The sequence below is a fragment of the Neocloeon triangulifer genome, unplaced genomic scaffold (assembly GCF_031216515.1).
Source record: "Neocloeon triangulifer isolate White Clay Creek 2 clone unplaced genomic scaffold, ASM3121651v1 ptg000012l, whole genome shotgun sequence".
In the NCBI taxonomy this organism is placed as follows: Eukaryota; Metazoa; Arthropoda; class Insecta; order Ephemeroptera; family Baetidae; genus Neocloeon; species Neocloeon triangulifer.
This window is the reverse complement of record NW_026775554.1, coordinates 3,835,017-3,862,523: the sequence shown is the minus strand read 5'-3', so window position 1 is coordinate 3,862,523 and position 27,507 is coordinate 3,835,017. Positions and strand designations below refer to the sequence as shown.

Sequence of the window (27,507 nt, the reverse complement as noted above, 5' to 3'; positions counted from 1 at the left end):
AGAGATTAATATTTTGCATTGTTCACTTTTACAAAGGGCTTCTCTGTGAAATGGCCATCAGACACACACAGCTACATTTTTTTTTAAAACCAAGCAGTGACATACAAAACCAAAGGTCTTCTCATTCATATTTTTTTCAAGGTATCAAAAGTAATAACAATTTAACATTTAATATCATCCAAAAATTAATTACCAAGCATTTTTCCAACACTATAGAATTCCGTCGCTTCCTACAAGTTTTGTTTTTTAAATATATTACTTTACATTAGGATTATATTATTTAACTCTTCTCTCTGATGAAAGTACCACTTCAGTGCATCGGTTGCGCTGAACACTTTTTTATCGCAAGCAGAAGCTGATTTTTTTTTAAATAACAATCACTCTTGGACATGGAAAATGCTTGGTGGTGCTATTTATTAAAAATATGGAATGACTACGTGTTACAAAATGGGCTTAAAATAATTACACTTTATTCAGTCTGGAACATGAACTGTGGCTAATCAAACCAACACCAATTTGTGGAGACACAGAGTGCAATTGACAACTACTTTGATATCCATAAGCAGACATTGAGATTTACACATTTTTTTTTTTAAATTTTTTGTAATAATATGAACGGCGGTACAAGGGGGTTGCTACTGATGATTAGGAGATATCACATTATTGAGCCATACAATCAATCAATAAAAATTATTACTCTATAAGGCAACTGCTGCTTGAACGACTTGCTGTATTTTGTCGGATTTTCTTATTCGCCTGTTGGGGGTAGCGTAATTTCCGTTGAGTTAGTTTTATCTTCTTTTTTTTTTAATTCGCCTCTGATGGTTGACACTAAGCTCTGAAAAGCTTTTTACAAACACTTGAGCCTAATTATCAAAATGAAGAAACTTTTATTTTTGCGATGGCTCAACCTAATTCTTTCACATTTAGTTATATTTTAAGGGGTTGCACTACTAATTAATCGTGGTTTGGTGTTTTTGATTACACATTTTCTGCTTCAAATCCAGCTAAATTTGGATTTCGTGGCACAGACAATGAAAGGGAGGTTAATTTTTAGCCCTTCTCCAGTAACAATGTCCATTATGCACGTCTCAAGACGTTTCTTATGTGATCAGAGCTTTATGAGGTGTACTTTATATTATGTTTTATTTTTCTTATGTTCCTCCAACAGTGTCTCTCTCTCTCTCGCGTCAACTCCCGACCTGCACCTTTTAACTTTTAATGTAGCGAGTCCGGTTGAATATTTTAATGATAATCGAGAGGCGGGATTGCCAGGATTTGCGCTTAAAACGATGAGATACATATTTATCAAAATTTTAACAGCTCTCTAATATTATACATAACAATTCGTTTGAAATTTCAGTAATCGCGCGGTCGTTTGGAATGCACTGCATCAAAACTGAGCTTCACAGTTTGATAAAGAGTCATAAACTTGATAACAATTGAGTACATTGGAACACACATATTGTAAATACTTCATCTTTTTTTATGCTTTTTAATCTTGCTTTAAATATGCCTTCATTTCTAAATTCTCAAATTTCCCTCACGTATTGTCACAATTCACTTGTCTATAAATATATCTTCCTACGCCACTTATAAGTTTAAGTATTTGATTGATTACAACGATTGCTGACTCTAAAAATATTATTATTTTCCGTTTAATGCGCGTCTGTTTATAGTTTTGTGTTATTACAAGGTGTTGTTATTTCTTTTTTGCTTTAAACGACATTACGTGATGGAAATAATAATAATTTAAAACTGCTCGCTCCCTCCCGCACTCTCTAGGTAACATTTAATTATCAAAAGCCTAACATCAAGATTTTAGTTAAAAGGTTTTCAATATAACTTTGATCACTCTTTTGGACATGATTCAAATGGAGGCGCCTCGAACGGTCTTCTATATAACTGTGTGTACATATTCTCACAAGTATACTAAAAAATTCATCAACTTCTGCCATTTTTCAATATTCTCGTCTCAAATGGGAAAGCTCGTTCGATCTTTCAACAAAGACGATTGTGCAAATAATTTCTGAAAAAATGATTGTAGCCTGCGCCATACTAGTATGCTGTGTACCAAAGAATTCAGGAATTTGTGAATACCGCATCCATCGATAAATAATATCCCCCGTCACTTCACGCGTTTCGTATTCTTTTTTTGGTGTTTGTTTTTAATTCAAGAACTTAGCCTTGAGACAATTATTGCTGCATTAAATGCTATCTTGAAAACTTTTGTTACAACCTACGTCATGTCTCGTAGTAAAAAATTCGCGTCCGCTCTGCTTGACCCTGGTGGTCCGGCTCGCAAATGAATTAGCAGGTGCGAGTTTAATGAAAGACAGCAAAAGCACGATGATACATTCAAGTATATAATATTATACTGATTGCAGTTGAGGGTTGCCTTTCAGTATACGCAAGTCTGAAGATTTGATTTGACTCTATATATCAATTGGATTAGATAAAGGTCTTATTTTTAAGTATAAGTAAGCTGAACTAACATTTGAGCTAAGTACTTCGAAGCGTTTAGATTGAAGAGTACAGACAAGTTAATATGATTCGCTCCGACAAAGCCTACATCCGCTTGATTTTGACTCTGAGCCACTTTGAAATTCTACTCTAACCATTGATTAAATTTTTAAAGATTGGCTTGACAATTTACAGGTTTTAATTTAGAATGATTGTGAGGTTTTATTTCAAAGGAATATTAATGGGAATTAATTTTCATTAAGTAATCTGAACTAAAAGTCCCATTTAAAATTGGTGTTTAACAACCCCTAATCATATGAAAAGCACCACTTTTAGTCTTGGAATTAGATTTGTCTATGTGAGAAAATTAATTCTTTAATCAGTTTAATAATATAATTACTGGCGGAAACTTTGCAAGACTTTGAACTCTTCCAACGGCCGAAATTGGACACTTTCAAGAGATATGTTTTGAAAGAGTTGGAACCAATAAATTAATCAAAATTAGATTTGGAAGTTCCAACATTTTAGATTCTCCCTCTTCAGGAAAAACGATATAAAATGTAATGAATGCAACCTCCCGTCAAGCCCTCATGAATTCATCCTAAAATGTAACAAGACATTAAGCACCCAACAGCAAGACATGACGCAACCCTCAAAAGATTATCCCATAACTCGTCACCATGTTTTAGTCTTGGCTTTTCGGATTCGCCACCGGGACAGTTGAGAAGCGGACGCGTATGTAAATGGAACTCAGGATGCACCACGGAAAACACTGGCCTTCTGCGCGAACGAACAGTCAACGGCAGCAGCAGCAACAACAACAATATTATATTAAGAGATTAGTTTATCTATATAAACACATCTAGTCGTCATCGTCGAGATTGTCCCTGCGGCCCTTGTACCTGCAGCACAGGCTGAGGCAGAAGATGCGCATGCCGACGCGGAACGAGGGGCTCATGGTGACGTAGATGAGCGACTTCCAAAACGAGTTGAGCACGCCGACCCAGACGATGGCAAAGTGCAGCATGGGCACCTGGAAGCGCAGGCCCGTGCAGTACTCGTAGAGCCGGACGCCGGCGTAGGGCGCCCAAGAGAGCCAGAAGGCGCAGATGAGCACAAAGGACATGATGTGGCTAGGGTTGGACAGGTTCTCGGCCAGCGCGGTGGCGTACTCGCGGTCGTGGATGGGCACGCCTGACCGCACGCGCTTCATCACGGTGAAGATGTAGCCGTAGGTGTAGACGATGGTGATGAGCGAGGGGCCCAGCACCAGGATGGCCATGGTCACCGTGTACGCCATCATGTTGTCCCAGTCGAGCTGGCACACGTACGCCTCGGGGTCAAAGTGCGGCTTGCTGAAGTTGAGCAGCGGCGGGCAGCACAGCATGCACGACGAGATCCACGTGAATGCCATCCAGCACTGGCACCGCGTCTTCGTCTGCACAGTGTCGTACCGCAGCGGCTTCCGAATGGCCAGGTACCGGTCTACGCTGATCCACATGAACGTGTAAACACTCACGCTCCACAGTGTCACTTCCACGTAGCCGGCGAGCCGGCACACCATGTCTCCGTACACCCAGTGCTGCACGATGGCCGGGTACACGGACAGAGGCACCACCAGCAGGCCGCATAGCAGGTCCGCCACCGCTAGCGACAGCAGGTAGTAGTTTATCACTTCCTTCGGGCCTGCAAAAACACAAAATCAGTTGTATGCCATTGAAAATAACTTAAGTATGCAAAAATCAATTAAATCATTATCATTTTGATATGCTTCAGAAAATTGTTTTTAATGAGCAATACTTTTTTCTTTTCGTTGAACCATAGTTGAATGAAAGAAAAATGTTCAATTCAATTAATGTTACAATGTTCTATCACTTCTTTTAGCTTCGTGTTCCTTCATCACGAATCAAATTTAATGTTTAAATAAAACATTTAATTAATTGGATAAATTAAATAAGTATCATTCCTTTTTATTTATAATTAGAAGATAAACTTAATTTCTTTATACTTTTTAAATAACAAAAGAACCAATGATTCTTTGAAAAGCTGTGAAAAACTCTTGAAACATTTAATTTGTTCTTTTATAATATATTTATTTATTTGTATATTTTACTATTTTCCTTGGAAATATAAATTTAAAATTATGTTTATAAGTTATTGTACAATTTTCAACATTTTTATTTGGTATCCATGTGCTTTAGCCTCTTTGAGAATGGTGATGAAATTTATATTGCAATATATTATAGTTTCAAAAAATAATTTTTGTTAAAAAAAGTTTGTTTCTAATTGTAAGAATTTTAGTCAGTATTTTAGGATAACCATCAAAAAATTCAAAATCTGAAAGCACTCGCTTTTTAATACTTCATTCTTGAAACTTTTCACGTTATACATCACAAGACAATGTCCTTTTTATTTTGGAAGCTAACATCAAACGTCTGTAACAGAGCCATCAAGAAATGATAAACCGTGGCTGCTTTCAATTTTTCAGTCTCATTTCAAGCAGAAAGCTCATGCATTTGCTCTGCTTACTTAAATGGAGGCAGTCGTGATTTGATATTCGCTTGTAAAGTTCAAAGAGCGCATTTTATGCTCTTGCCGTAAAAGCTCCGCGGCCTGGAAGTGGCACATGATTTTTTTACTCAAAAGTCGGCCGGGCACTATAAAACACAGGATATGCACAGGTCGCCAACGAACAAGGGCGAAATTAAACTCGCATCACGGCGGTTTTCCGCGAACACCACGACAGGGGGTGGATGCAAGTAATGGGCGGTTTGTTCCCGGTATCAGGGGTGGCTCGGTCAATTTCCCCCTTTCCCTGGAAAAGCTAATAAAACACACGTAATGCGCGGCCGACGGAGCGGGTGCATCGCACAGCGAGATGAAAGCGGCGCCGCGGTGCACCACCGCTCTGTGAGTGGCACTCCAATTAATGGAGTTAAAGGTCATCGAGTCAAACTATTTGCGGCATTGGCAACGCCAATTCCTTTCCCTCGCCCGCCACTTCGTTTGCTAATCAAACCGTGCAGGCGTCAGAGATGTGCAAATTAACGAATAGGGATTTATGCAACTTGCAATGTGCGGATGTCGAGCGGGAAACTAGTTCGTATTTGCGCAGGGGCACCGATGAGATTCGTGCTCGACTGAACTTGAGATGTGAGCAAATCGCGATTGCAGAGCGGAAGGAAAGAATTATGTCTGAGGTTTAACAAGCTTGGCTGGTAAGTCGGTCAAAAGAGGCGGGGTTCGATTAGTATGATTATCCTATGGCCTCCATTAAATTTACTGCCCTCCATCAATTTTTTCTATTATGAATTCAAAATTTGACAAAATACGTTATGAGTAGATTGCACAGACAAAAGTTTCTGTGCTAAAGGTTTTTAAAAATGTACATACAGAATATAATATAATGGAAAGTAAAAAATTAATAAAAATTAAATTGTATTAATGTAAGCAATGCCGTAAATAGTCCCTTATATTGTAATTGATTGGCTTAATATAAAAACTCTATATTTATTCTTTTTATCTAAGATTTAGTTATTTGGTTTTCATTAATTTAACCAGTATTGTACTATTTATTTTACATTTCATGCCAATAATTTTGTAAATAACTTTTATAATATTTTATACAAAATTCTAACTTCTCTTTAAAGAAGAAAAAATTGTCAGTTGATAAAAAATAAATAGAGAATGCAAATTATTTTATTAAATTTTTTTAGTCTGGGTTTACTCTGTCTTTATATTAAATTTGCATCACTTTTTGACTTTAAGAGTTTAAAAGACGTGTGTTAAATTAATGAGGAGACTAAAAAAACTGTTTAATCATTACACTCTGGAACTCACTCGGTGCAAATGAGAAATTAATAACGCGGATATCATCGTAACTTTGCAGTCATCGGCCGCTCGTAAAGTCGCTAAACAAATTAATCCCTTCAATCCCCTCAAATCCTGACGCCACCCGCCGCTTCCGAGAAAAAAAGCTGTAAAATGTCACAATCTAAAATAGCAGCGCCCTTGAGCCCTTTTTTACGCACACGCGGGGCAAAACTTTTTTATTGCCCCCGTCCACCTCTTCTATATAATATGCTGCGGCAAAAAGCGGCGTCCGACCATCGCAGCACCTGGACCGTTCCCGGAAACGGTTATCGCCCTTCCATTGGAGAGAGACTTGGCTTTCCCGAAAGAGATATTCAGCTTGGCAGTGAATTACGCACGCATCGCGTACTAGCGGCAGCAGAGGCGCGTCAATCTCGAGTGCCGATAAAATATTTTGCCACTCCAAGACGGCGGCGGCGGCCCCGTGTATTTTAAGTGGCGAGCGCACACACACAACATCGATTCGTTCGCAGAGCGCCGGCAGAGTCGTCAAGCCACTCGCAGCGTGTCATTTTTCAGCTCCTTGCCTGGCACATCCAATAAAATCGATTCGCCCCTGAAAATATTTATGTGCCGCTTTATTTTCGCTGCGTCGTCGCGCACCCATCATGTGCCCTTTCATTATTTACTGAAGCGGCCTTTTAATATTGAAATGAGATCGTCTCTCTCTGGTGTTCCTTTTTTATTCTCCCGCTGGCAAATTACATGTAATATTATTTGAATGTTATGCCGAAGGAATTTTCGTTTTGTCCAGCGTGCGACATGAATAATTTATAAATCGTCCTTTTGATGGCAATCATTGATTCAGCAAACTGCGAGCTGCTCGTCCCTTTCTCTCTCTTTGTGTAGGCCGGCGATAAAATACAAGAAATTGATGGCATTGGACACTTTCGGGACCAAAATAAAACGCACCGGCGAGAGACGCGGCGCGCGAACTCACCTCACTCAGCCCTTTTCTCTCTCGAACGATCTTTTACTTCAGCCGGGTTTTATGGCTTTCTTTAAAAGAAAAAAAATCGCGTATAATAAAATGCAACTGTGCTCTCTGTATTGTTACAGTTGCGTAAACACTTTTGGTAAAATTAGTTGATGCGGTCATTTTCCTGTATTTGTTCTGGGAAAACGGAAAAGAATCCGCGCGGAATGCCGGATCAATCTGGTCGATCAATAATAAATAAGCTGTTTTCCTTGTTGGGTAGCATGTCACGTCAAGCCGTAGCAGGCGATTCTTTGAAGGGGTTTCCGAACAGTCATGCCAAGAAAACGGGCTCTCTCCGAGATTAATTCTTATAGGGCTTTTGAATTTTAGCCAAGGGACAAGGCAGAGACGATAATGCGAGGCTTTGGTATTGATTAAGTTTAATTTTGTTGACCCCTTTAATAACATAATTCAATATAGGTTGTGAAAATATTCTGATTTAGTTATATATAGCAGTAGTTATATTTTTGATAAAATGATTTAACTGTGAATAAAAATAAATTAAAATTAATTTTAGAAATATAAATTATTCAAAATGTTACATAATTATATTTTAAACAAACGCTTCCAACAGGAAATATAGCAATAAAATTAAATACAATTAATAACAATTTCTATTTATTAAAGATGAAAATAAATAAAATATATTTTAAAATCAATCAAGCCTTACAAATAAAATGCTTAAATTTTATCATTTTATAATTTTATTTCATTTTTTTTTTAAATTTTCAATAGAATTAATTGTGATATTAGTTTTGAAACTCACCATGGGCCGTAAGGAAGGTGGCGATGATGAGCACATTGGAGACCACGATGGCTACCCCCAGCGAGAAGATGATGGCCGCTTGCGTGAGGGCCTCCAGGGTGAAGGCTATTTCTTGGTCGGGGCTTAGAATAATAAGGGCGCCGTCCCGCTCGAACATGGTGGCGCGCGGGGGTCCGCCCCAGGGCACAAACGCTCCACTGGGTCAGTGCAGTAGGTGCTGCTTGGTGTCGCGCCTCCAACAGCAAGAGCGACCATCCTTCAGAGCCAGCGCTGTGACCCTCGTGGTATTCGCCTTCTGGAAACAAGCCAAACACGCCTTGGTCAAGCTATAGGTAACAGAAAGAAAGAAAGAAACGCTCCTGTCCGCCCGCCCGCCCTCTGCCGTGTTTTGCAAATAAATTCGGGGCAATGAATGACTTTGTTTTCCCTGCTCGGAGGCGGTCGCAAGACAAACAAAAAGTGCCTGCCCGCTTGATTAATTTGCGCTCGGATTTTTTTTTTTGCGCCCGCAATCAATTAACAGTTGCCGGCGTCTGAAGGGTGATGGATGCGGTAAATGCCCGGGCAATAACTTATGCACGCATAATTCACATTCTTTCGCAGCACAACAAACTTTCAAGTGGATTAGCTGCATGATTAGTTTAAAATTAGTTGGAATTTGCCAGCGACAAAATAGCTTATTGATTTGAAAATGTTCAACTAAAATTTCAGGAATGAAAATTAATAATACTTTATTATTTAGTAACAAACATATTATTAAAAGCGAATTAATTAGAAAAGTAAACAATTATATCCAATTTACAACAGAAATTTATTAGACACAGTCGTGTAATACACGGTTTCGAAAATAGAAAATAACATACAATACTTTTATTTTTTTATTATTATTCCTAGCTATTTCTGATAAATTATTAAAATGTATGTTTATTTATTCAAAATTATAATATTTAAATTAATATACTGAAAATATACAAATATCTTCTTTTCTAATTAATTTTTAAGAGACTTTGATATTTCAATAAAAGTAATGATTAAATTAAAGTAATAAAATATCAGATATAGTAAAATTTTTGTAACTTTATTCGTTTATAACACACGTTTCATAGCAAAAGTTTCTTAATTGTCGAAAAACTGAAGTGTATATTACAATGTCTATATTGAGCTTTTGTAGCGTTTCAGCAGAACTGCATCAAAATATATTTGCAAAAAGTCGTTTAAATTAAATATTAGCATCCCAATGGACTATAAATTTGGCTTTACCCTTTAAAAGAGAAGTTAATTTATGTCCTAATTTAAAGGAATAGCCTTTTGCAGCTTTTAGAGGCCCCTCGTTGAAATTGAACTTGTGCAAAGTGCGAAAGTGCCGTGAAATTTATTGGAAAAGTAGGAACGCGACCGCCATTGAATTACGATAAGCGGTTTGGCTGCCGTTTTACACGCCGTGTGTCCCGCAGCCAACTTTCCGCAACCCTAGACATTTGTATTGATTGCCCATTTTCGTACAGTCGTTGCACACGTGAACACACGCTCGACCGGCATTTAAAATTACGGCCCACATGCAAATCCAGCATTTACTTTAAAGCGTTCGTATTCAGAACGGAGCCGCAAGTCCACCGATAGGAGTGAAATGTAATAAATGGTTTTGAGAACTCCCTTGTACCCTGGTGGAATAGTAATTGAGGCAATTTACATTGGTGTTTGTGATTTAATTAAAATGTGAATACGCCAGCCTATTTGGAAGTACTTTTAATTTTAATTTTTTTTTCATTACTAAATGTTCTTAAAGTTAAAAATGTAGGTCAAACTATTATTAACTGGAATCACACTTCTAAATTTTTTATTCAAATAAATTGATTTGATTTCCACTTTGAAAGTGACTAATTGACCTACAGTAAAATTAAATTTTGATTAATACTGTATAAAATATTAAAAATTGAGTAGAAATTTAATTAATAGTAATATAAAAACTGCGGTTCTTTCCAGTTATTCTTTGCTTTGTAAGTTTGGAATAAAAATATCACTGAATCGGCAAAAGATAAAACATCCAATTCTGCCGTGCAAACTTTTGCTGCCGCTGCCAAGAAAGTTTTTGTCTGGCCTTTCGCGGACATGAGCAAACAGAACCATGCCTTTCGGATAAAAGGCCTGGGTATGATTTACGGCATAAATTCGTCCGGCAGCAAAGGAAACGAATGAACTTTTACCCTCCACGTGGAAAGAAAGAAAGATGAAACACAAGCCCGGTGCCCCCGACTGAGAGACGCCGGTCGCTCCAGTCCAAGCAAGAGTCAAGTTTATGTTCGTTTAACGATGCCAAAAACCAATTGGGCTGCTCCGACTGGAAATAAGTACGCGACATGTATATTTATATCAATGTAACAATTTAACATGACATGTACTGGCGCCTACTTCTCTCTCGTATAATAATGGGCACGTTCACAGGGCTGCACAATTATATTGTGCGCAAAAAGAGCTGCGAGCAGGAGGCAATCGCACATATGAATTTAGCCCTCTCTGCAGGCAAACGTCTCACAAGATAGTTGAATAATCATCGTTGCTCACAGGGCTGACTGAGGACGAGCGACATTGCGTAATTGCTCTGTTGCAGCGCAGAACATGACAAAGGGAGGGTCTCTCCTGCCGCGCGCGCTATCAGCAGGAGCACGTGTTGATGCAAATGGAGTAGCAGTTTTGCCAATAATAAATATTGCAGAGGACTGACGTCACGCCGTAATGTGGGACATCCACCCACCCTCGCGCTGCAAAAAGATCCATACTCCAGCCGACGAGCACACTCGCCATGGCGATCTCTCTCTTTCTCTCTGCCAGTGGTGCATGTGTTTGCCGTTTTCTTTATTATTGTTCGCGAGCCTTGATTAAAATGATGCGAGCGCGCGTCTTTTGATTGCGGTTGCTTTGCTCTGCCTGCCACGACAATCGGCTGCAACTGAAGGGTCGCTTTTGTTCCTCGGCTTGCGACTCTGCAAAGGTCTCTGTTAAGCTCCGGCATTGTCAAAATTTTTTGAAAAGAGCATTTGCGAGCGATGAAAGGATGGAGAGCGAGCGAAACGACAGCCGCAAGAGAAAAGGGATGTTTGCAATAAAATCGATGGACGCCGTTCTGGCAACTTTTGACCTTGCAGGTAACGCAAAGTGTCAGACTTACATTTAGCAGGCGAAGAAATAATACACTTGCTGACAGAATTTTCCACCAAACAGGAAAGTTGTAAATCGTATAATACAAATTGGAAAATATTCACTTTTATTTTAGTGTTATTTTCGTGCCTCGACATAAGCGAAATATCGATTGGTTTACTTTTAGAATTGTGCTATGTAGCCGCGTTTAACGTCAGCGTTCAATTCAAAACTTTTGCAAACTTTAAAATAACAATACTTAATCAAATACATCTGCAATATTAGCAAGTTGTCAATTTATTGCAAGCTCTTCATACGATAAAATTAATTAGTCAGGGGGGCGGGGAGAAATATATATATATTTTTATAATTTGAATATTTTATCAAGTTTCAAGCAAAAAGTGACAGTTGTTTAAGTGAAAATTAAAAAATTATTGAAATTTCCATTTTTATTTCAAATTAATGCCAATATTTAAATGCCATTCAAAAGATTGTTAATATATTTTATGCGCTTCCTTTTCTTGATCAATATAGTTGAAAATATTCGTGGTCCAATTAAAGCACACATTTGCTAACACGGCGAGTCGGACGCCACTGTGTCTACATCCCGCTCGCTTGGCAGCGACTCCTTTGCTGCGGCTTCCCTTTGTTGTTTTGCTGCGCCGTTTGATTGACACATACAAGCAAATTTAATAAAGAAAAACGCCCAACAAGACGCCTTGTGATTAGTCAACGACAAACTGGGCCGTTTGCTTCCTTGCCTCTGCTCCCGTCGTAAATACAAACGACGCTGGAAAAGTGGCGGGAGTTAATTCCAATTGTTTGAAGGCGCTCTTTCAGAAATGCGACACATTATTTATACAAACACAGTCTCTCTCTCTTCAAATTGCATTATCTGTGTGCTGTCGCGCTCGTTCCCAATGTGTGCATGCATGTGTTTGTTATTTACGAGTGAGAGATGGCTTTCGCTCTGGATTTAAATGGAAGCATTTTGTTTAATCACTCGAGTGGGTTTTGTTGCGAGAGCGAACGACGGGCGCGCGCGACGCCTGGAATGAAATTAGTTCCAACATGTGAATCGCGCTCATAAATATGCTGGGCTGGTTAAATGTTGCGTTTGCGTTTTATTTATTTAATTGGAAGCAGCGCTAGGAGCAAATTGACGTTCTTAGAACCGCTTTTAAATTGGCTCTTTGAACTTTTAGCTCAACCATGTCGTAATAAAAGCAATTAGGAAACCCGGTATCAAAAGAGAGAGCAAGGCCTGGGCATGTGAGCTTGGTTTTAGAGAAGAAAGATCGTCATAAACAAACGAGGCGAGTAAGTGGTAGGAATTGATGAGTTTATATTAAGGAACTTTTCTTCAATAGGTTTGTAATTTCTTTCAAATGACCAGTTGTAGAGCGTCATAATTTTTTAAATAAATGCATCTTTTTAAGTAAAACCAAAAATTTAATACTTGTTTTAGTTTATATGCCTATAATTATCTTTTACTTTTTAAAAATTTTAAATATTTTCCAATTTAAAATTTCTGTATTGACTAAGAAGATTAATAATAATAATATTGTTAATTTAACACATATTTTTTTTATGCAATATTTTTCAGTAAGTGCAGATTCGGCTAGAGGGAAAAGTCCAAACAATTGTGTAAAATAATCAAAGGTCAGAGTAAAAAGTTACACAGGCTGAATTCCAAGTTTGTCGCTTGAAACCACAAACCCAGTCTTGCATACAGATAATACACCGCCTGCAGGATTTCCATCCCGGATCTGCGAAACCCCCTTTCTGCTCCAATTCGGCTTTCCGCGCGGCATGTGCGTCACGCAGGTTGCATACACAGCGAAATAAATAATCCAGCCCTGCGGCAGCCTTTGCAGCTGAATGTACATACGGAGCGCGTCCTCAAGCATACATACTCATTTGACGGTCCAATACGCATGCTTATTTGCATGCAAACAAGCGGCTCGGAAGTTGCGATGTGTCATTTTTCAGGCAGCTGGGGACACGGGCCAAGAGGAGACCGGGTGCGCTACTTTGATGTTGAGCTTTATCCTAGTAGGGTTAAGACAATATCTGAAGTCGGTTCAAACAAGAAAAGATACTCGGTGCATGTACTTTTAATTCTACGTGCATTTTTGTTTGGATTGCAGCTCTTGCTCGCTCCCAGATGACAACACACACACACACCGCCGGGTTGCACTGAGCTGCTGCCCTAATTGTGTGCAGCCAGCAGAACAGCTCCAGGCCGCTGCAGCGTCGACTCGACGATTATTCTGATATTGCGCTGGCCTTTGTTGAGCACAGCCAATTACAAAGGAGCGATCGCCTTTTGGCCGTGTTTCTTTCTGTTTCATGTCGTATCAGATTTCTCAGCATACCGCCCCTTGGCAGCTCGCAAGGCGAAAAGGCACGTTTCGACGAACTGCTGTCGTCACCAGCCAGGAAAGCTACTTTCGTGTATAAATCTGATTTATCGTGCGAGGGATTATGCGAACGGCACAAGCGTTTTAGCCAGATTGCAATAGTCTTGAGCTGATGATTCCGTCATCAATCACTTTTATTTTAGCTCGGTCAGTTCTGCTCATTCTGAGATAATGTAGGTTATTGGAGCTGAGTGAGTTTATTTGACCGCTACACGAAAAAGACCAACCGGTGTGTCAAATTTCATGCTGCCCTAATTGCATTGATCTAATGTAACTATAACTTTATATGAATTCCAAATAAATTAATTTTATAGAACACTAGATAAAATATTTTTAATTTCTTACCTTAAAGGGGGTTTCGTTTGAACATTTTCCACTTTTGCGTTGACATAATTTTTTACATAAATTATTTTGCTAGAATAATGTTTCGCATTAAATTTTTTTGCTAGTGTGAATGCTAAATTTTCGGTTTTTTGTGAAGCAATTTTGAATAAATAAAAATGACAAAATCTTTGGAGTTTTAACGATGGAACATAACGAATGGAACGCGCATGGAAGACTCTCCATGTGGCGGATTCGGCTCCTGTGTGTGCTCTCCTCAAATTTCAGAGCCAGCAGATTCGATTAGAATCGGCTTCGAAGGATTCGTTCCAACAGCCGCGTTCAGCTGCGTCCTTTTCTACATTAGGTTTAATTCCGCGGCGCTGCAATTTGCCAATAAAAATATCTCGAGTGGCATTCGCCCGACTATTGACCGACCTTGCTTGAGCGAAGAGCCTTTTACCCGCGATGGCCGCCCTCTGTACGTGTCGCAAATGTTTGTTTTTTGTTCCATTTGCTGTCGAGCAAGAGAGAGAGATTTGCTGGCCAAGACACATTACCGCGCTTTTAGTCGGTGAACGCCGTTGACAGCGCGAAAATTCAATTTGGCCAAATGACTTTTAAGCAACAGCTTGCCGGCAAAAAGAAGTGCAAACTTGGAGAAAAGGATGTAATCCCATCTGGCTTCGATTTTTACATTAGCGGGCGAGCTGCTAATGCCAAGACCGGGCTTAATCTAGTGAGGAAAAATCACTGCAAGTGGCTCACCAGCGGCTATCGCGGCATCTTGATCCCCAAATGGGCCACCGGTGAACACGGCGCCGCGCTAGTTTCATAAAGTGGCACTGCCGCTCGGTTCGCCGGGCCGCTCTGCCTTATCTGTGGGATCTCTTCTTACCTGGCAAAATCAATAAGCGGCGCTAACAATGGCAGGCAGGCTCACTTTATTGTTGCGAGGCAGAAAGGGTATTTTGCCCTCAATCAATAATCTTCCTCTAGAGGCCGCAGGACCGACGCGCCCCACTGATTTATAACCAGGTTCCGGCTGCATTAATCACACTATTGAGATTCACGACGCCAATCAAGCGAATCCGCAAGTGATGTGCGTGCAGCCCCTGCCGCTCTCGAAAACTTGCCCCAACCGAATATAAGTGGCTCTTTTCGCGCAAAGTTTCAGTACTCTGTGGCTTCACTTCATTTCAAAAGCCCTCTCTCGCGACGCGCGGAATAATAATTGACAGTGTCCTTGTTGGAAAGTTTTTGAAAGTTATTGCTCGTAGTTTGAAACTAAAATGAAATTTATGACGAACATTTTTCCCGAGTTGCTCAATTTGAAAGTTTGAAAAGTTGCTCTATTTCATCTTTCTTGAAATGAGATTTGGATTAATTTCATTTTTAAACCAGAAAATTTTGTCAAATAGGAGATGGTACAGTTAATTAAATTGAGGGAGGAGACAGAAATATTATGAATAAATTTGTAGCACTAACTTAAGTGAAAATCATAAATTGCATAGCATAGGTAGCAAAGTACCGTTTTTTTTAAATTCGATATGTTTGGAGAGAATGATTAACTGAAAATTATTTATTTTTATTTTTATACTTCTCTCAAGAGAAAAATAAAGAGGCAAAAATCTTTATGCAGATTCATTCTTTTAATAAATTATTAATTGAAAGTTTTAATGACAATGAATACTTATAATTGGTAACGATTTCCTATTTTAAAATAAAATCTTCTTCTCTGTAATTCAATCAGCATTTTTACTTCTAACTGAAACGGAGAAATTAAAAGTAATGAATTTTTTATGTAATCTGCTTAGCCATTCTGTTGCAAAACAGTTACTCTCGGCTGAAGTGCCATCCTAACAGCTTCACAGCAGCATATGCACGTGGCCTAATTTCGCGATTTTCGACGACAGCCAGCTCTTTACAACCGTCAGCGAGTTATGCAACCGTAACAAGAGCACCGAGAGGTGCGATTCGCCAAGCAACCTATTTTGTCATTTCGCTGCGGCTCTTCACACAGATGCAATTAAAACAACGGCAGACGGCGGCGGCATTTTAAATTTCACGGTGCACTCGCTCCAAGTTGACTCTGGGCGATGAGCAACAATAACCCGGCGGAAGGAACAGATGAATGGGGCTGCCGAGAGCAAATGAATTTCTCTGCGAGAAATTCCGTGCAGGCTCTCGTCAAATGTTCTCTAATTACGAGATGAGCAAATAGAAGGATAATTTATCTCATCCTCTCCCTTTTCTCATTTGCATCCTTGTGCTCCAGCAAAAGAGAGCGGTTTAAACTTCTCAGTCAGTTTGAGAATGATTTATGCCAAGTACAGAGCAACGTGCAAGTTTTCCGCTTATTACAAAGGAAAATTAAAATTAGGATCAGTGCTAACAAAAACAATGAAAATATACAATGACTAATCCAAAAGATTTGTATAACCTACAATTTTAACGTTAATAACAGTGCAAACAATAAACTTTTAAATATTAATAAAGCTAAAAGAAAAAAATAATAATTCAATTTAATTTTAATATTTATTCATAAAATTATAAGAAAACTTACAAAAAAAAAAAACAAGTATTATAATGAATTTAAAATTATTTAATAACTTGTAATATTTAGTTAGTTCGACACTTTTCAAATAATTTTTTTATCTTTTTATTTAATACATTTAGAAGCAAACAATTTGTGTTGAGATGAATATAAGTTTCATAGGAAGAAATTAAATTTTAATTTTGGAAGGTTATGCCAAAGGCAGTGGCAATAAAGCGGCTGGTGGATCTGCCGCATTGCACGTATGTCATTAAATAAAAGTAATTGCATTTGTTCAAGTGGAGAATGGACGGGGCGAGCGCGGGCGAGTGGATGAAAATCAGTTTAATTAAAGGCAGGTATGTATGAGTTTATGGCGTAGCGAGATATCACGGGGCAACACGCCAGGCCGATTGATCGCACAGCGGCCCCCGCGGACCAAACATGAAGAATCGCAAAAGTAGAGACTACCCATCCATCCACAGATAATTAAGCACGGAGCCATTGAGTCATTAAGAGAGAGGGCTGGCGGCCAGAACAAAAAAAGGCAGAAGCGCCGGCGCTGCAGTTTGTTTGTGTGCAGGCAGGAAGCAACAGACAGCGGCTCGAGAGCTGTAATTGCACTTCATTGAACTTGCCTATGCATGCAAAATTATTCGTTTGCACTTTTCTCTGGCGTGGGGAAATTTCTAGTCAGCGTTTTCCCCGGCTACGCTTGTTTGTGAAAATGGAGTCCTTGGTTGTCCAACTCGTTTGAAACAATTAGAGCAGGAAACGACTTGATTTGCACAAGTACTGCGCTGCTGGAGTTGCGTCTCTCAATGTCTTGTGCATGTTTGTGACTTTCGTTGGGCAAAGTTTGCGTTCGTGTTAAGGAATAATTTTGAATTTTGACGTTATGCAAAGTAGCAGTACGGCGACAGAGCAGATTTACAGGCACCTAATGGGAAAAATGCGGATGTGTGTGGAGAAGCATGCGGATAATCTCGTTGGAAGGAGATGCGACAGTTTCATGCAAATTGTCTCTGCAGAGACGGGAAATTCATTATGTAACTTTCGAATGTTATGCCAAAAATACTCGCTGCAGAAAACAAAGACTTTACTTTTAACTATTGTTTTTATGTCTCTATCAAATCTTTATTTATAAAATTTTACTTGAAATAAATTTAAAAAAATATCTTCAGCCGAATATGAGTCAGAAGGTGTTTAAATTTGTGTTAAGTACTCTTTTAATGTTAATTTTTCCTCATTATAATTTTGAAACTTCCTATTTTCCTACGCTGTTCTAAAATTAATTTGGCATTTAGGTTTTTTTTTTAAATTTAGATGACAAAGCTTCATTTACAGTTAGCATAATTCGTGTCATTAATTACAGCTGGACACACTAACAGACTGGATTTGACCATTCATGCCAGGACACACTTAAAGAGCACATTATTTCTCTCATTAGATCAAAGATAAAGCGTTATCTGGATTAGTAGATCACATTTTGCTTTGATCCCCTCTCAGATTGGGACTGACTTTACTGATTAGTGACTAATAAAGGGTAGAGCGACAAAATAAATAATGCTCTTTCCGTGACATTCAATTGCACAAAAATTAGCTCTCATGTAAATTTTAAACCAAAAATTCGACTGCCTCTGCTTTTTTTGTACAAACGTCACAAGACCAATTATTATGATTAAAAATGGAGCAAGAGGTGTGTTGGGGTTGAATGACATGCGATTTCCACAGAAAAGGAAAAAACGCAGAAGCCAATAGTATAAATTGTGAATGTGGAAAGAGAGCTTTTTCCTCATAAACCGCACAAGCGTCTCCCCAGTATATAAAAAGCACTAATAATCAATTGAGCAAACGGCATAAAACGTCGCGCTACACGCAGGGGAATAACAAATTGACCGCGGTCTTAGGTAAATTTTCAGTCGTCTTTGTTCGGCTGAAGAATAGCACGAAACCGGAGTGAATTATTTATCCGGCAAACTGCTGAGCAGCAATTGCGGCGCTTGATTGGCAGCCAACACTCTCACATACACACACATTACATAATGTACACGATACTTTTCCTTTCGCAGCGCGCGGTGACACGGGGCCAAGTTATTAAATGTTTTAGAGCTACGATATATTGATTCAGCGTGGGAAAATGCAAAGCCAGCTCTCGCTGAGAAGAGCGGCGCACAAAAACCGCCTCGGTTGTAAATGATAATGTTCACACATTTTTCCGTGTTTCACGCATGAGCTGGTCGGGCCGAGTTTTGTCGTTGAACTTTGACAAAGGGTTGATTTTTATAACGAACGCCGGAGAGGGTCAAATTGAGATGTTCTGCAGAGATACGTACAAACTTGATTTGTGAAAAATTGAAATGAAATTTAATTTTTCCACTCTAAATGGAAAATCGGCAATTCTCTAAACTTATTTTTGTGATTTGTATATATATATATTTTTTAATTAATTCAATATTTAGGCAATTTTCTTTTAAAAAAGAAACCTTGAATAAGTCAATCGAATTGGTGTTTTGGTGATTATTTTTAAAAGAATTTATTCCGGCAATATTGATCTGGTTCCCTCAATAGTTCTTGCACTTCATTAACCACCCTCAAGGCTACGTTCTCCGCGCCCGGGCTTTTGGATTTCAGACCCCAAATCTACCCTGCGTACGTTTTCGAGTTGCAACGAGAGTGAAACGAATAATTGGGTGGCGAAATAGTAGAAACAGGCCGCGTAGCAACCGTACCGGTTCGGTAACAAAGTAACAAAACTCACCTGGAAAAGCGGCCGAATGCCCACAGAATGGGCGCTCTCTCGAAATCCGTGTATCGAAAAGCACTCACAGCTCCACAGGCGCTTGCAGCTGCTGCTGAGGAGCTGGCTGGGCGCGTACTGCTGGTGCCCGGGCTGCCGACGGCCTCACCACCTGCCCATTGCCACCCCCTTTCGACCCCTCCAGTCAGCCGACGGTGCGATTTTGCGGGTGCTGGTGCCGACGCCAGGCAGGATCGAGCAATTCGGCGGCGTGTCTCGCGTCCTAACTCGGTCGATGCGATTCCAAATCGCGTTCGCAATTTTGGTTTTCGACACGGCGCAAGGGACGGCCTGTGTGCGGGGTGGTGCGCAAGTGCGACGCGAGCGGGGGCTTATCGCTCATCGAGCGACTCAGACACTCTGAATTTTAACGCCTCCCGTATCGTAATTTGAACAACTCGGTTCCATCTCGTGTGTCCCGCGCGCGCTCGCTCTCTCATCTCGCGCGCGTCCTGCCCCTCTGCAACCCTTTCTCATTAATTTATTTTTATTTCCCGTGCGCGATTTCTTTTTCGCTCCTTCTTTTTGACTCTCTTGGTATTATTTGTGGCTCCGACCCTCCCTCCCTCCTCCGCCCTCTCGTTTTTCCCTTTTGAAAATTCAACAGGCCCATATATACATATACACACCAGGGAAGACTAATAAGGGTTGTTGCACTCAATGCTCAGAAAGGGTTTCGCTCCTTTTTCGCACGCCTCCCTTTTAATGATGTTAAGATTGCGAAACATTCTTATTTTTGTGCTGGGATTTTTGCCGCATGACTTTGCCGCAGCTCGCTGATAAATTTAGCCGAATTTTTTAATGTGAATGGCCCGATCGCGTGCTTGTAAAATTACTTACTTTGCTCGCGACCTGCTCGGGGTATAGACACAAAATCCGTTTTTTTCTGAAAAATAAAATTTTTTTTTGAGTTATTATAGTGAGACAAACTAATGGGAAAATATATTTCATGATGCTACTTTTGAACCATTTTTAACAATTAAAAAATAATTTAAAATTCTAATGAAGTGTCGTGTGTAGCCAATTTAAATTTATTAATTTTATCGCGGCACTGAAATAAAATATTCAAATTAAGTTTTAAATTATAAACTTACATTTTGCATGACCAATTTCCTCCTTGTTGTTCCGCACGTCATGCACCACCGACTCGGCGGCGCGTTGAAGCTCAAAATTGCTCCATCGGAGTGCAAAAAGTTTGTCAACTTTACTGCCAATTTATGTGTGCTAAATGTGAGCGAGCGCGATGGAAAAAACGCAAATCTTATTTTTAGACAGAAATAAAACTTTCCCCCTCATAATTACCTGCGCATCAAAGCTAGAATATCTTGTATCTTGTCCAAAAATACGTGCCAATTTTAAAGCTATATTATTTATAAAACACACGCATGCTATCTGAAAAAATTAATTACCAATTGCCTAATGAAATAAAAAATAAAATATTGAATTATTCAAATAATTTTTTTCAATTCTGTCCTTATTTTAACAGTTATTAAAAAGAGGGATAAAACTTTTTAAGTATAGACTATTCTGAAATTATTTAATTAATGTTGGTTGTAGTGAAAACAATATTTATAAAATATAAATAAAAATATAATATTTAAAAAAAAATTAGGAACGGAAAAATTCTCTTATTAGCACTATTAGAGTTTGAAGATAACAACAAAAAATTTAACAAACGTGTGCGAAACAGAGGATCCAATTTCAAAAAGTGCGATGGCCGGGAATCGAACCCGGATCAACTGCTTGGAAGGCAACTATGCTCACCATTACACCACCATCGCAACTTATTATCATGAATAACTCCTTTGCTATATAAACGTGCATATCGACATGGCGATGCTAGTGACATCTGGCAGTAAAAAATATACTTCATTTTTATCGCATGCTCATCGAAGTTTTTGCTGGCAATGACAGATTGAAATTAAAATTTCCATGCTGCAGCGTGTCTGCAGAAATAGAAAAACCATTTTGGAATGGTAAGTTAATTGTTAAATACACGTCAACCTTGAAAATAGGCAACCTTCATAATGCATATCGAAGGACACACATGTAAATTGCCTCTGGATTATTTTTCCATTTTATTTTTACTTTCACTTTTTTATAATCTAGAACAATTTCTTATTTAGATTGGGAGAATTAATCAAGTTCTCTAAATAAGATCTATTGAGAATCCGAATTTTTTATTCAAGTTTTTTAGGTCCATAAAAGCTCACAAAAGAGACGACACTCAAAATACCTTGCGACAATAATACTATACTTGCTATACTTTGGACACAAACAGAGAATAATTATTCTATTTCTCTTCATATATTTTTAAGTCCTCATCATGAGTGACAAAATAAAATACTGTAAACTTGGAGCAAAACAAAGTTTGACCGAAGTTCAATTTCTTTTCCAAAATTTCATAAGCATTTTTTTTTTTATATTTGAACATTTAATGCATTCTTAAGTCACATTGATCTTTGTTGAGATATGCCCTGCAGAATCACACATTTAAAATAATTTTCTTGATCGCTACATTGAATAATATGCATCAACAATTAAGAACTAACAGATTGAATTTGGAATCGCATGTTTATTGATGTTATTATCATTTGATATATTTTTTATTGATCGCTTTGACAAATAAGCGGTGAGATCATACTTTTATTCTTAATAGTTTCAAATTCAATTAATTTGTCCAGAGTCCAAATTCTATATTATATTTTAGCTAAAATTTCATATATTTGCGAGAGATCGATTTTCAAAATATGATTGCGCAGTGCCATTTTCTAGATAGTCTTCTTACACAATTAATAGACGACTCCTGCTTAAATACAAATAACATTGGGGCTGAATTAAAAGCTATTCCTCGTGATGCTATAAAAGCTCGTGGACTTTTCAATCCGGTGAAAAGCCCAGGGTAACGGCCGCCGCGGCCAACGCAGCCGATGTCGCGTTTTGCACCACTGTGGAGGGAATCTCGGTCGTCGGAGCAACAGTACTGGCGACCAGCGTGGAGATGAGCGTCGTCGCAAGGGTAGTTGAGGCGGTCACAGTCGTCGTGGCGACCGTCGTCGTCGCCGCCACAGTCGTTCTTATCATCGTCGGGATGGGACCGCCCGCGCACAGCCCAATGATTGGGGGTCCCAACAACTCGTCCAGCAAGTAGGCGACCGATGAGCCCAGCGCCAATCCAAGGTTGTAGGAAAACGTCATGATGTTCCCTGAATTGCAGGAAATTATTTTGTTGCAAATTGCTATTGAAATGAAAAAATTAAATTATAGTTTTAATTTTGCTTAAAATCTTTCATGAATAATTTTCATCCAAACAATAAAACACTTTGAAATTAAAAGAAGGCTAATTAGAATATAATTATACTCCGATATTAACAATTAAAAAATAAATATGGAATTAATCAATTCTCACTAAGAAAATTAAAATAATAATAATAAAACACTTTAAAATAAAATTAAAATAATGCAAAACTATATCATCTCGGTTAAACATTTTTTAATAAATTTTTTATTTTAATTTTTTTAAATACGCCGTTTAAAAAAATCAGTTTAATATAAAAATCTCTAGATAGAGATTTTTACACTAAATTTTATTCACCCGTTAGTTCCCTGAACTCCTCAGGTACTTTGCTAGGCGCCTGTATCATTGGCACGCTACCGATCACGCCGTTGGTCAGTCCGAGGAGGCCCGAGAAAAAGATGGGAAGACCGTCCCCAGGTATGAGAGGGTTGTGTCGCGGGGCAGCGCAGAACAGCAACAGGGGGATGAGGAGAAAACGCATTCCGGCGCAGCTCAAAAGCTCGCCGCGCGACCACTGCCATGGAACGGATGCTAAAATCTGCATTTTTCACAATTTATATCAAAAGTGTCAATTAATTTTACATTAAATAATGCACCTTTCCCAATAAATCAGCACCATTAAACACAGCCATAATGAGAACTGGCATCCACGAGCCGAAATTGCAACTGGTGATTTCGGCTTCGATCCCGGGGTACAGGCAGAGAGTGACAAAATACGCTAATCCAATTGACAGCATATGCGGCCAGATCAATCTGGCAACTTTCATCCTGTCTTCAAAGCCCTCTGTAATATTTTTTTATTAATAATAGTTTCACAATTTTAATTTATAATTATTTAATTTGATTTAAAGTTAAAAGTAATGCATTCAGAAAAAAGGGAATTTAACTCAAATTAAATGAAAGCTCCGCAATGGATTCCAATTTTGGGAAAGAATTTGTAACGTAAAAGTAAGTAATTGATATATGTATAAAAATTTAATTTATTACTTCTTAATCCACCCCACCGCCTATGAGGTTTGTAGGCGCCCGCGTGCCCGCTGCCCAACCTCACTACAACATCCTCCACCTTAAAAGTCGGTCCTGTGTGCTCAGTCCCGTCTTCGTCATTAGAAGGCCGAGCTGGAGCCTTTTAAGATGAAAAGTATTACTCTAGCGTGTTTAAAAATTCTGCTTGTGTAATTATGTTACGTTTGGTTCGTAAACTGGGTTAGCGAAACTAAAACCGGATTCCGCTGGATAGTCCACCAGAGGCGGCGGACTTTGCAATTTGAGCACACCGTATTGGCTGTTTGGCTGGTCCTGTGGATCCATCTGTGTAATTTTCTCAATGAATACACGTGTATAAAACGCGGTTTAGACATTTGAATACCAGTCCCATGTCTTCGGCAGGCTCCAACACTATCCTGTTATTACTGGCACTTGCGTCACATAGGGCGATGTAATAGTTTACGAAATCAGATTCGCGGACGATTGAGTGAAGTGCTGAGCAGATCGTAACCGTTAGAAGGGACAGCCCAAAAAATAAAGTCGTGTTTGCTCGCTGATCGTCGAAAAGGAGTTTGGTCAAAATTCGGTTTGCCGACACAAAAAATCCGGCGGCGCCTTGAATTTTTTAAAAATAAAATTTAAATCTGAAGTAATTTTTTTTAATAAAATAATTACTTTCTCCAGTCATCACTGCTTGAGTGTATCTGCTTGGAAGCATACTTGTGTATCCGTAAAAACTGCTTTGCTGAACTGAAATTGATCCGATTGATATATTGGGCGCTTATAATTGATTATTTAGCTATTTATATACCAGTACATCCCAGTGCAACCACAGCCACAGCGATTAAATTGGCCTTGTAAGCCAACTCGGGGCCAAAAATATTCCACCAAATTTCGCAGGTGGCCACAAACAATAGGGTGATGAACGAAACTGCATAGCCTGAAAATTTTCGCACTCATTAAAAATATTTTTGCCATTGAAATTTTTATTATTTTACCAAAATTTATCCTTGTATTAAGAGATAAAGTTTCCACCAGGAGATTATTCAGAAGAACCGCCACAAATGCGGTCAAAATGTACACCAAGGACATGTCAAACACTATTGTGGATCCAGGGAATCTGGTTTGAAAATAATCCACGGCGATGATGAAACTAGAACCGAAAAGGAATAAAATAAAAATAGCATCTTCTTAAAAAAAAAAACTGCGTCGCAAAATGATATTGATTTAGCTTTTACCTGTTGTAGGGTAGCAGAAATCCAACCCCAGCCAACATGAGGGCCGTATAAATAAAATTGCAATGGTCCACGGGGGACTCATGGTGATTGTGACTTGTCCTTGGGTCGGACCCTCCGCCGCCCCTGGACTTGCCCAACTGGAAGTAGCCCCGACTAGGGCTCGTCTCCTCCATCTCAATCATTGCGGCGGTTTATTTTTGACCCATCTGAACAAAGGATATATCATCCGCCGACATTTTTCTAGTATTATTTGAGATTTGATTTTACGCAGGTCTGCAAAAATCGATCGTGCGCGTACTTGGTACTCAATGCGGTGAACTCGCGCCACTTATTTACGTCACGGGCACCGTAACAGTGAAGCCAACCGGTCGAAACTATTAAATCCAGCATCGCCGCCATTTCAATGAGCACTACAAAAATTCCTCATATTTTTTAGCATATGATTCTTATTTTTTATTTATTTTTGGCTTAATTATTCTATTATTTTCAATAAAACAAAATTCTTTTTTGATTATGATTGAAATTGGCAAAGTTAATTTTATTAAGTTGGTCAACTGTTCGGTCATGTGACCGCAGCTGATGTTGTTTTACTAAAATTTCCAGAAACTTTCGAATTATCGCAAATATTTCAGCGCGGTGGTGCTTTCTGGGTGCCAGACTACGCTTGAAGTTTTGCTAGTGCGGAGTAATATGTCGCTAAATACAGCTCACGCGAATTCTGGAGTGCTAATTCACGCGGGAGAATGGTAAGAGAGTCGGAGAAATCTTTGCAATATTGCGGGAAGTTGCAAGTCGAAACTGATTTATTCACTGCGTATGCCTTGTTCAATTAAAGGGTGCGTTTACTTAAATCTGGTCAAGATTACGAGTTAATGATTAAGATCAACGTTCTAGCGCGTTCTACTTGTATCAAAATCAAATTTAAGACGAATCTTCAGTCTCAATGATGAAATGTCAAGAAATCCCCCCGGAAGAAGGGCTCAATTAATTTCACAAATTCGCTGCCAGAATTTTACTGTTTACTTTCCGGTTTCTCAGTTCTTCGATGCTTTCCTCCATTTTGACGTATTTTATTTTTTCTCAGCATGTTCATAATTATGAGACTCAGACGACTTTGCTAGTAATCTGGTTTTTTAGATAAACTTATATTGATTTATGAACATCGAGAGGCACAATCTCCCTTTGGCAACATGGTATTGCGTAACCAATAATTAAATATGTCAATCATTCTTTAAAAAGTATCTTCCTAGCCTGTAGAAGTTGAACTTAATTTCTGTTTATTTAAAAACATAATTTTGATTGCAATAAAAATTCAAAATTCGAATAAAATTTAATAATTGATCCTGAAATCGTGGCCTTTAAAAAAAAGCTTATTATTTATTATGAAACACAAAGTCTTATTTTTATATTTAAAAAAAAAATTATTGCATGGAAATTTATTCTAAAATATCTGCATTCTTTCAGCATTCTCCTATTCTGCAACACCGTGACTTTGGACTTCAGTGGCAGCCTGCAGGCTGAAATGAAGGGCAACAAGGTCGGCCGGCTGTTCCTCACAACTCACAGGATGATTTTCCTCAACGGCAACGCCAATGACAAGTTGCAGTCCTTTAGCTTTCCCTTCGTTACCATGTCAGAAGTTGAACTGGAGCAGCCCATTTTCGGTGCCAATTTCATCAAGGGCAAAGTGAGGGCTCAGGACAACGGAGGCTGGGTCGGCGAGGCCAAGTTCAAGTTGCATTTCAAGCATGGCGGAGCTATCGACTTTGGACAGGCCATGCTGAAGGCTGCCCAAATGGGTAATTTATTTTTTTATTTATTTATTTTAAATTAAATGTAAATTGAATTATTTATTTATTTACAAATCTAACACCACTTTATTGGTTTTATGTAGCTTCAAGAAATGGTCCACCGTCTGCACCACCCCCTTATGTCCCACCAGCTGGTGGATTCTACCCTGCACCACCTCCAGCCTACACACCACCCCCGAATGGCTACTATGGGTGGGTGCCTCCGACCAACGTATTTCCTGACCAGCCAGCGGCCAATTCGGTCTTCATGACGGACATGCCGCCTCCGTACCCTGGCATAAACGGCTATAATGGCTATGCGACAGCCTCTGCCCCAGGTCAAGAGGCCATGGGTTTTGCTGCCCCGCAGCCATCTGCAGCTGAGGCCAAGGCCATGGAAGCGGCCCAGAGCGCTTACTACGACCCTAACAAACCTCAGTGCGCCTACGTACCACCTCCTGCTTACTACGTAAGAGCAATTTTTCTTGCATTCCCTAAATAATTTCATCCAACATCTGATTTTCAATATAATCCTTGGCTTGTTGATTACTTTAAATTTCTAAGCCTAACATTTGAATTTTAGGAACCACCGCCTGCCTACCACGATGCCAGCAAGAAGGACCAGTAATTGCAGCTATGCTTTTCAAAACATTCCTGCTGTCTACCATCACAATATAAGGCAAAGATTCTATTTCAAAGCTTCACTATTGAAATTATTTGTAAATAAGAAATCTCTATTATCATAAGTTGATTGTCCACTTAAAAGTATACTCTGCTTCTGAATGCAAATGACTGATGCCTCAAGTCGTATGTTGCAATGTTTAGTTGTTTGATCTACCTCGACGTAGTCAAAAGCTTTCCAAGCAACAATAATAAAAGATTCAAAACATGGTTGAAA

The 27,507-nt window shown here is 39.0% G+C and overlaps 3 protein-coding genes and 1 non-coding gene across 4 annotated transcripts; 1 reads left to right on the top strand and 3 right to left on the bottom strand.

Annotated features, from left to right (window-relative positions):
- Positions 1–944: 944 nt before the first annotated feature.
- Positions 945–19,715, bottom strand: LOC132198051 (G-protein coupled receptor 52). Its single transcript, XM_059621788.1, has 3 exons — positions 19,258–19,715; positions 8,082–8,376; positions 945–4,149 (listed from the first exon to the last, which is right to left on the bottom strand). Exons 2-3 carry the CDS (start codon positions 8,236–8,238, stop codon positions 3,326–3,328), a joined length of 981 nt encoding a protein of 326 aa, XP_059477771.1. The 5' UTR covers positions 8,239–8,376; positions 19,258–19,715; the 3' UTR covers positions 945–3,325.
- A 1,290-nt stretch (positions 19,716–21,005) lies between these two features.
- Positions 21,006–21,077, bottom strand: Trnag-ucc (transfer RNA glycine (anticodon UCC)). Its single transcript has one exon. It is a non-coding gene; the product is annotated as a tRNA-Gly (tRNA).
- Positions 21,078–21,456: 379 nt separating this feature from the next.
- LOC132196870 (equilibrative nucleoside transporter 4) lies at positions 21,457–25,097 on the bottom strand. The gene is made up of 10 exons (XM_059619803.1): positions 24,820–25,097; positions 24,580–24,734; positions 24,393–24,521; positions 24,257–24,331; positions 23,964–24,196; positions 23,783–23,905; positions 23,582–23,720; positions 23,191–23,378; positions 22,892–23,132; positions 21,457–22,502 (listed from the first exon to the last, which is right to left on the bottom strand). The coding sequence occupies exons 1-10, from the start codon at positions 24,999–25,001 to the stop codon at positions 22,177–22,179; spliced, it is 1,791 nt and encodes a 596-aa protein (XP_059475786.1). The 5' UTR covers positions 25,002–25,097; the 3' UTR covers positions 21,457–22,176.
- A 286-nt stretch (positions 25,098–25,383) lies between these two features.
- Positions 25,384–27,500, top strand: LOC132197555 (WW domain-binding protein 2). Its single transcript, XM_059620902.1, has 4 exons — positions 25,384–25,565; positions 26,284–26,618; positions 26,714–27,078; positions 27,193–27,500. Exons 1-4 carry the CDS (start codon positions 25,510–25,512, stop codon positions 27,235–27,237), a joined length of 801 nt encoding a protein of 266 aa, XP_059476885.1. The 5' UTR covers positions 25,384–25,509; the 3' UTR covers positions 27,238–27,500.
- Positions 27,501–27,507: the final 7 nt, after the last annotated feature.

Coding starts and splice junctions, on each gene's coding strand:
- LOC132196870 (XM_059619803.1), bottom strand. CDS start 25,001: ATGATTGAGATGGAGGAGACGAGCCCTAGTCGGGGCTACTTCCAGTTG. Junction 24,332..24,392: donor GGTTGCACTGGGATGTACTG/GTATATAAATAG, acceptor GATCAATTTCAG/TTCAGCAAAGCAGTTTTTAC. Junction 24,197..24,256: donor AGCAGTGATGACTGGAGAAA/GTAATTATTTTA, acceptor AAAAAATTCAAG/GCGCCGCCGGATTTTTTGTG.
- LOC132197555 (XM_059620902.1), top strand. CDS start 25,510: ATGTCGCTAAATACAGCTCACGCGAATTCTGGAGTGCTAATTCACGCG. Junction 25,566..26,283: donor CTAATTCACGCGGGAGAATG/GTAAGAGAGTCG, acceptor GCATTCTTTCAG/CATTCTCCTATTCTGCAACA. Junction 26,619..26,713: donor GCTGAAGGCTGCCCAAATGG/GTAATTTATTTT, acceptor GGTTTTATGTAG/CTTCAAGAAATGGTCCACCG.
- LOC132198051 (XM_059621788.1), bottom strand. CDS start 8,238: ATGTTCGAGCGGGACGGCGCCCTTATTATTCTAAGCCCCGACCAAGAA. Junction 4,150..8,081: donor CACCTTCCTTACGGCCCATG/GTGAGTTTCAAA, acceptor GTGTTTTTGCAG/GCCCGAAGGAAGTGATAAAC.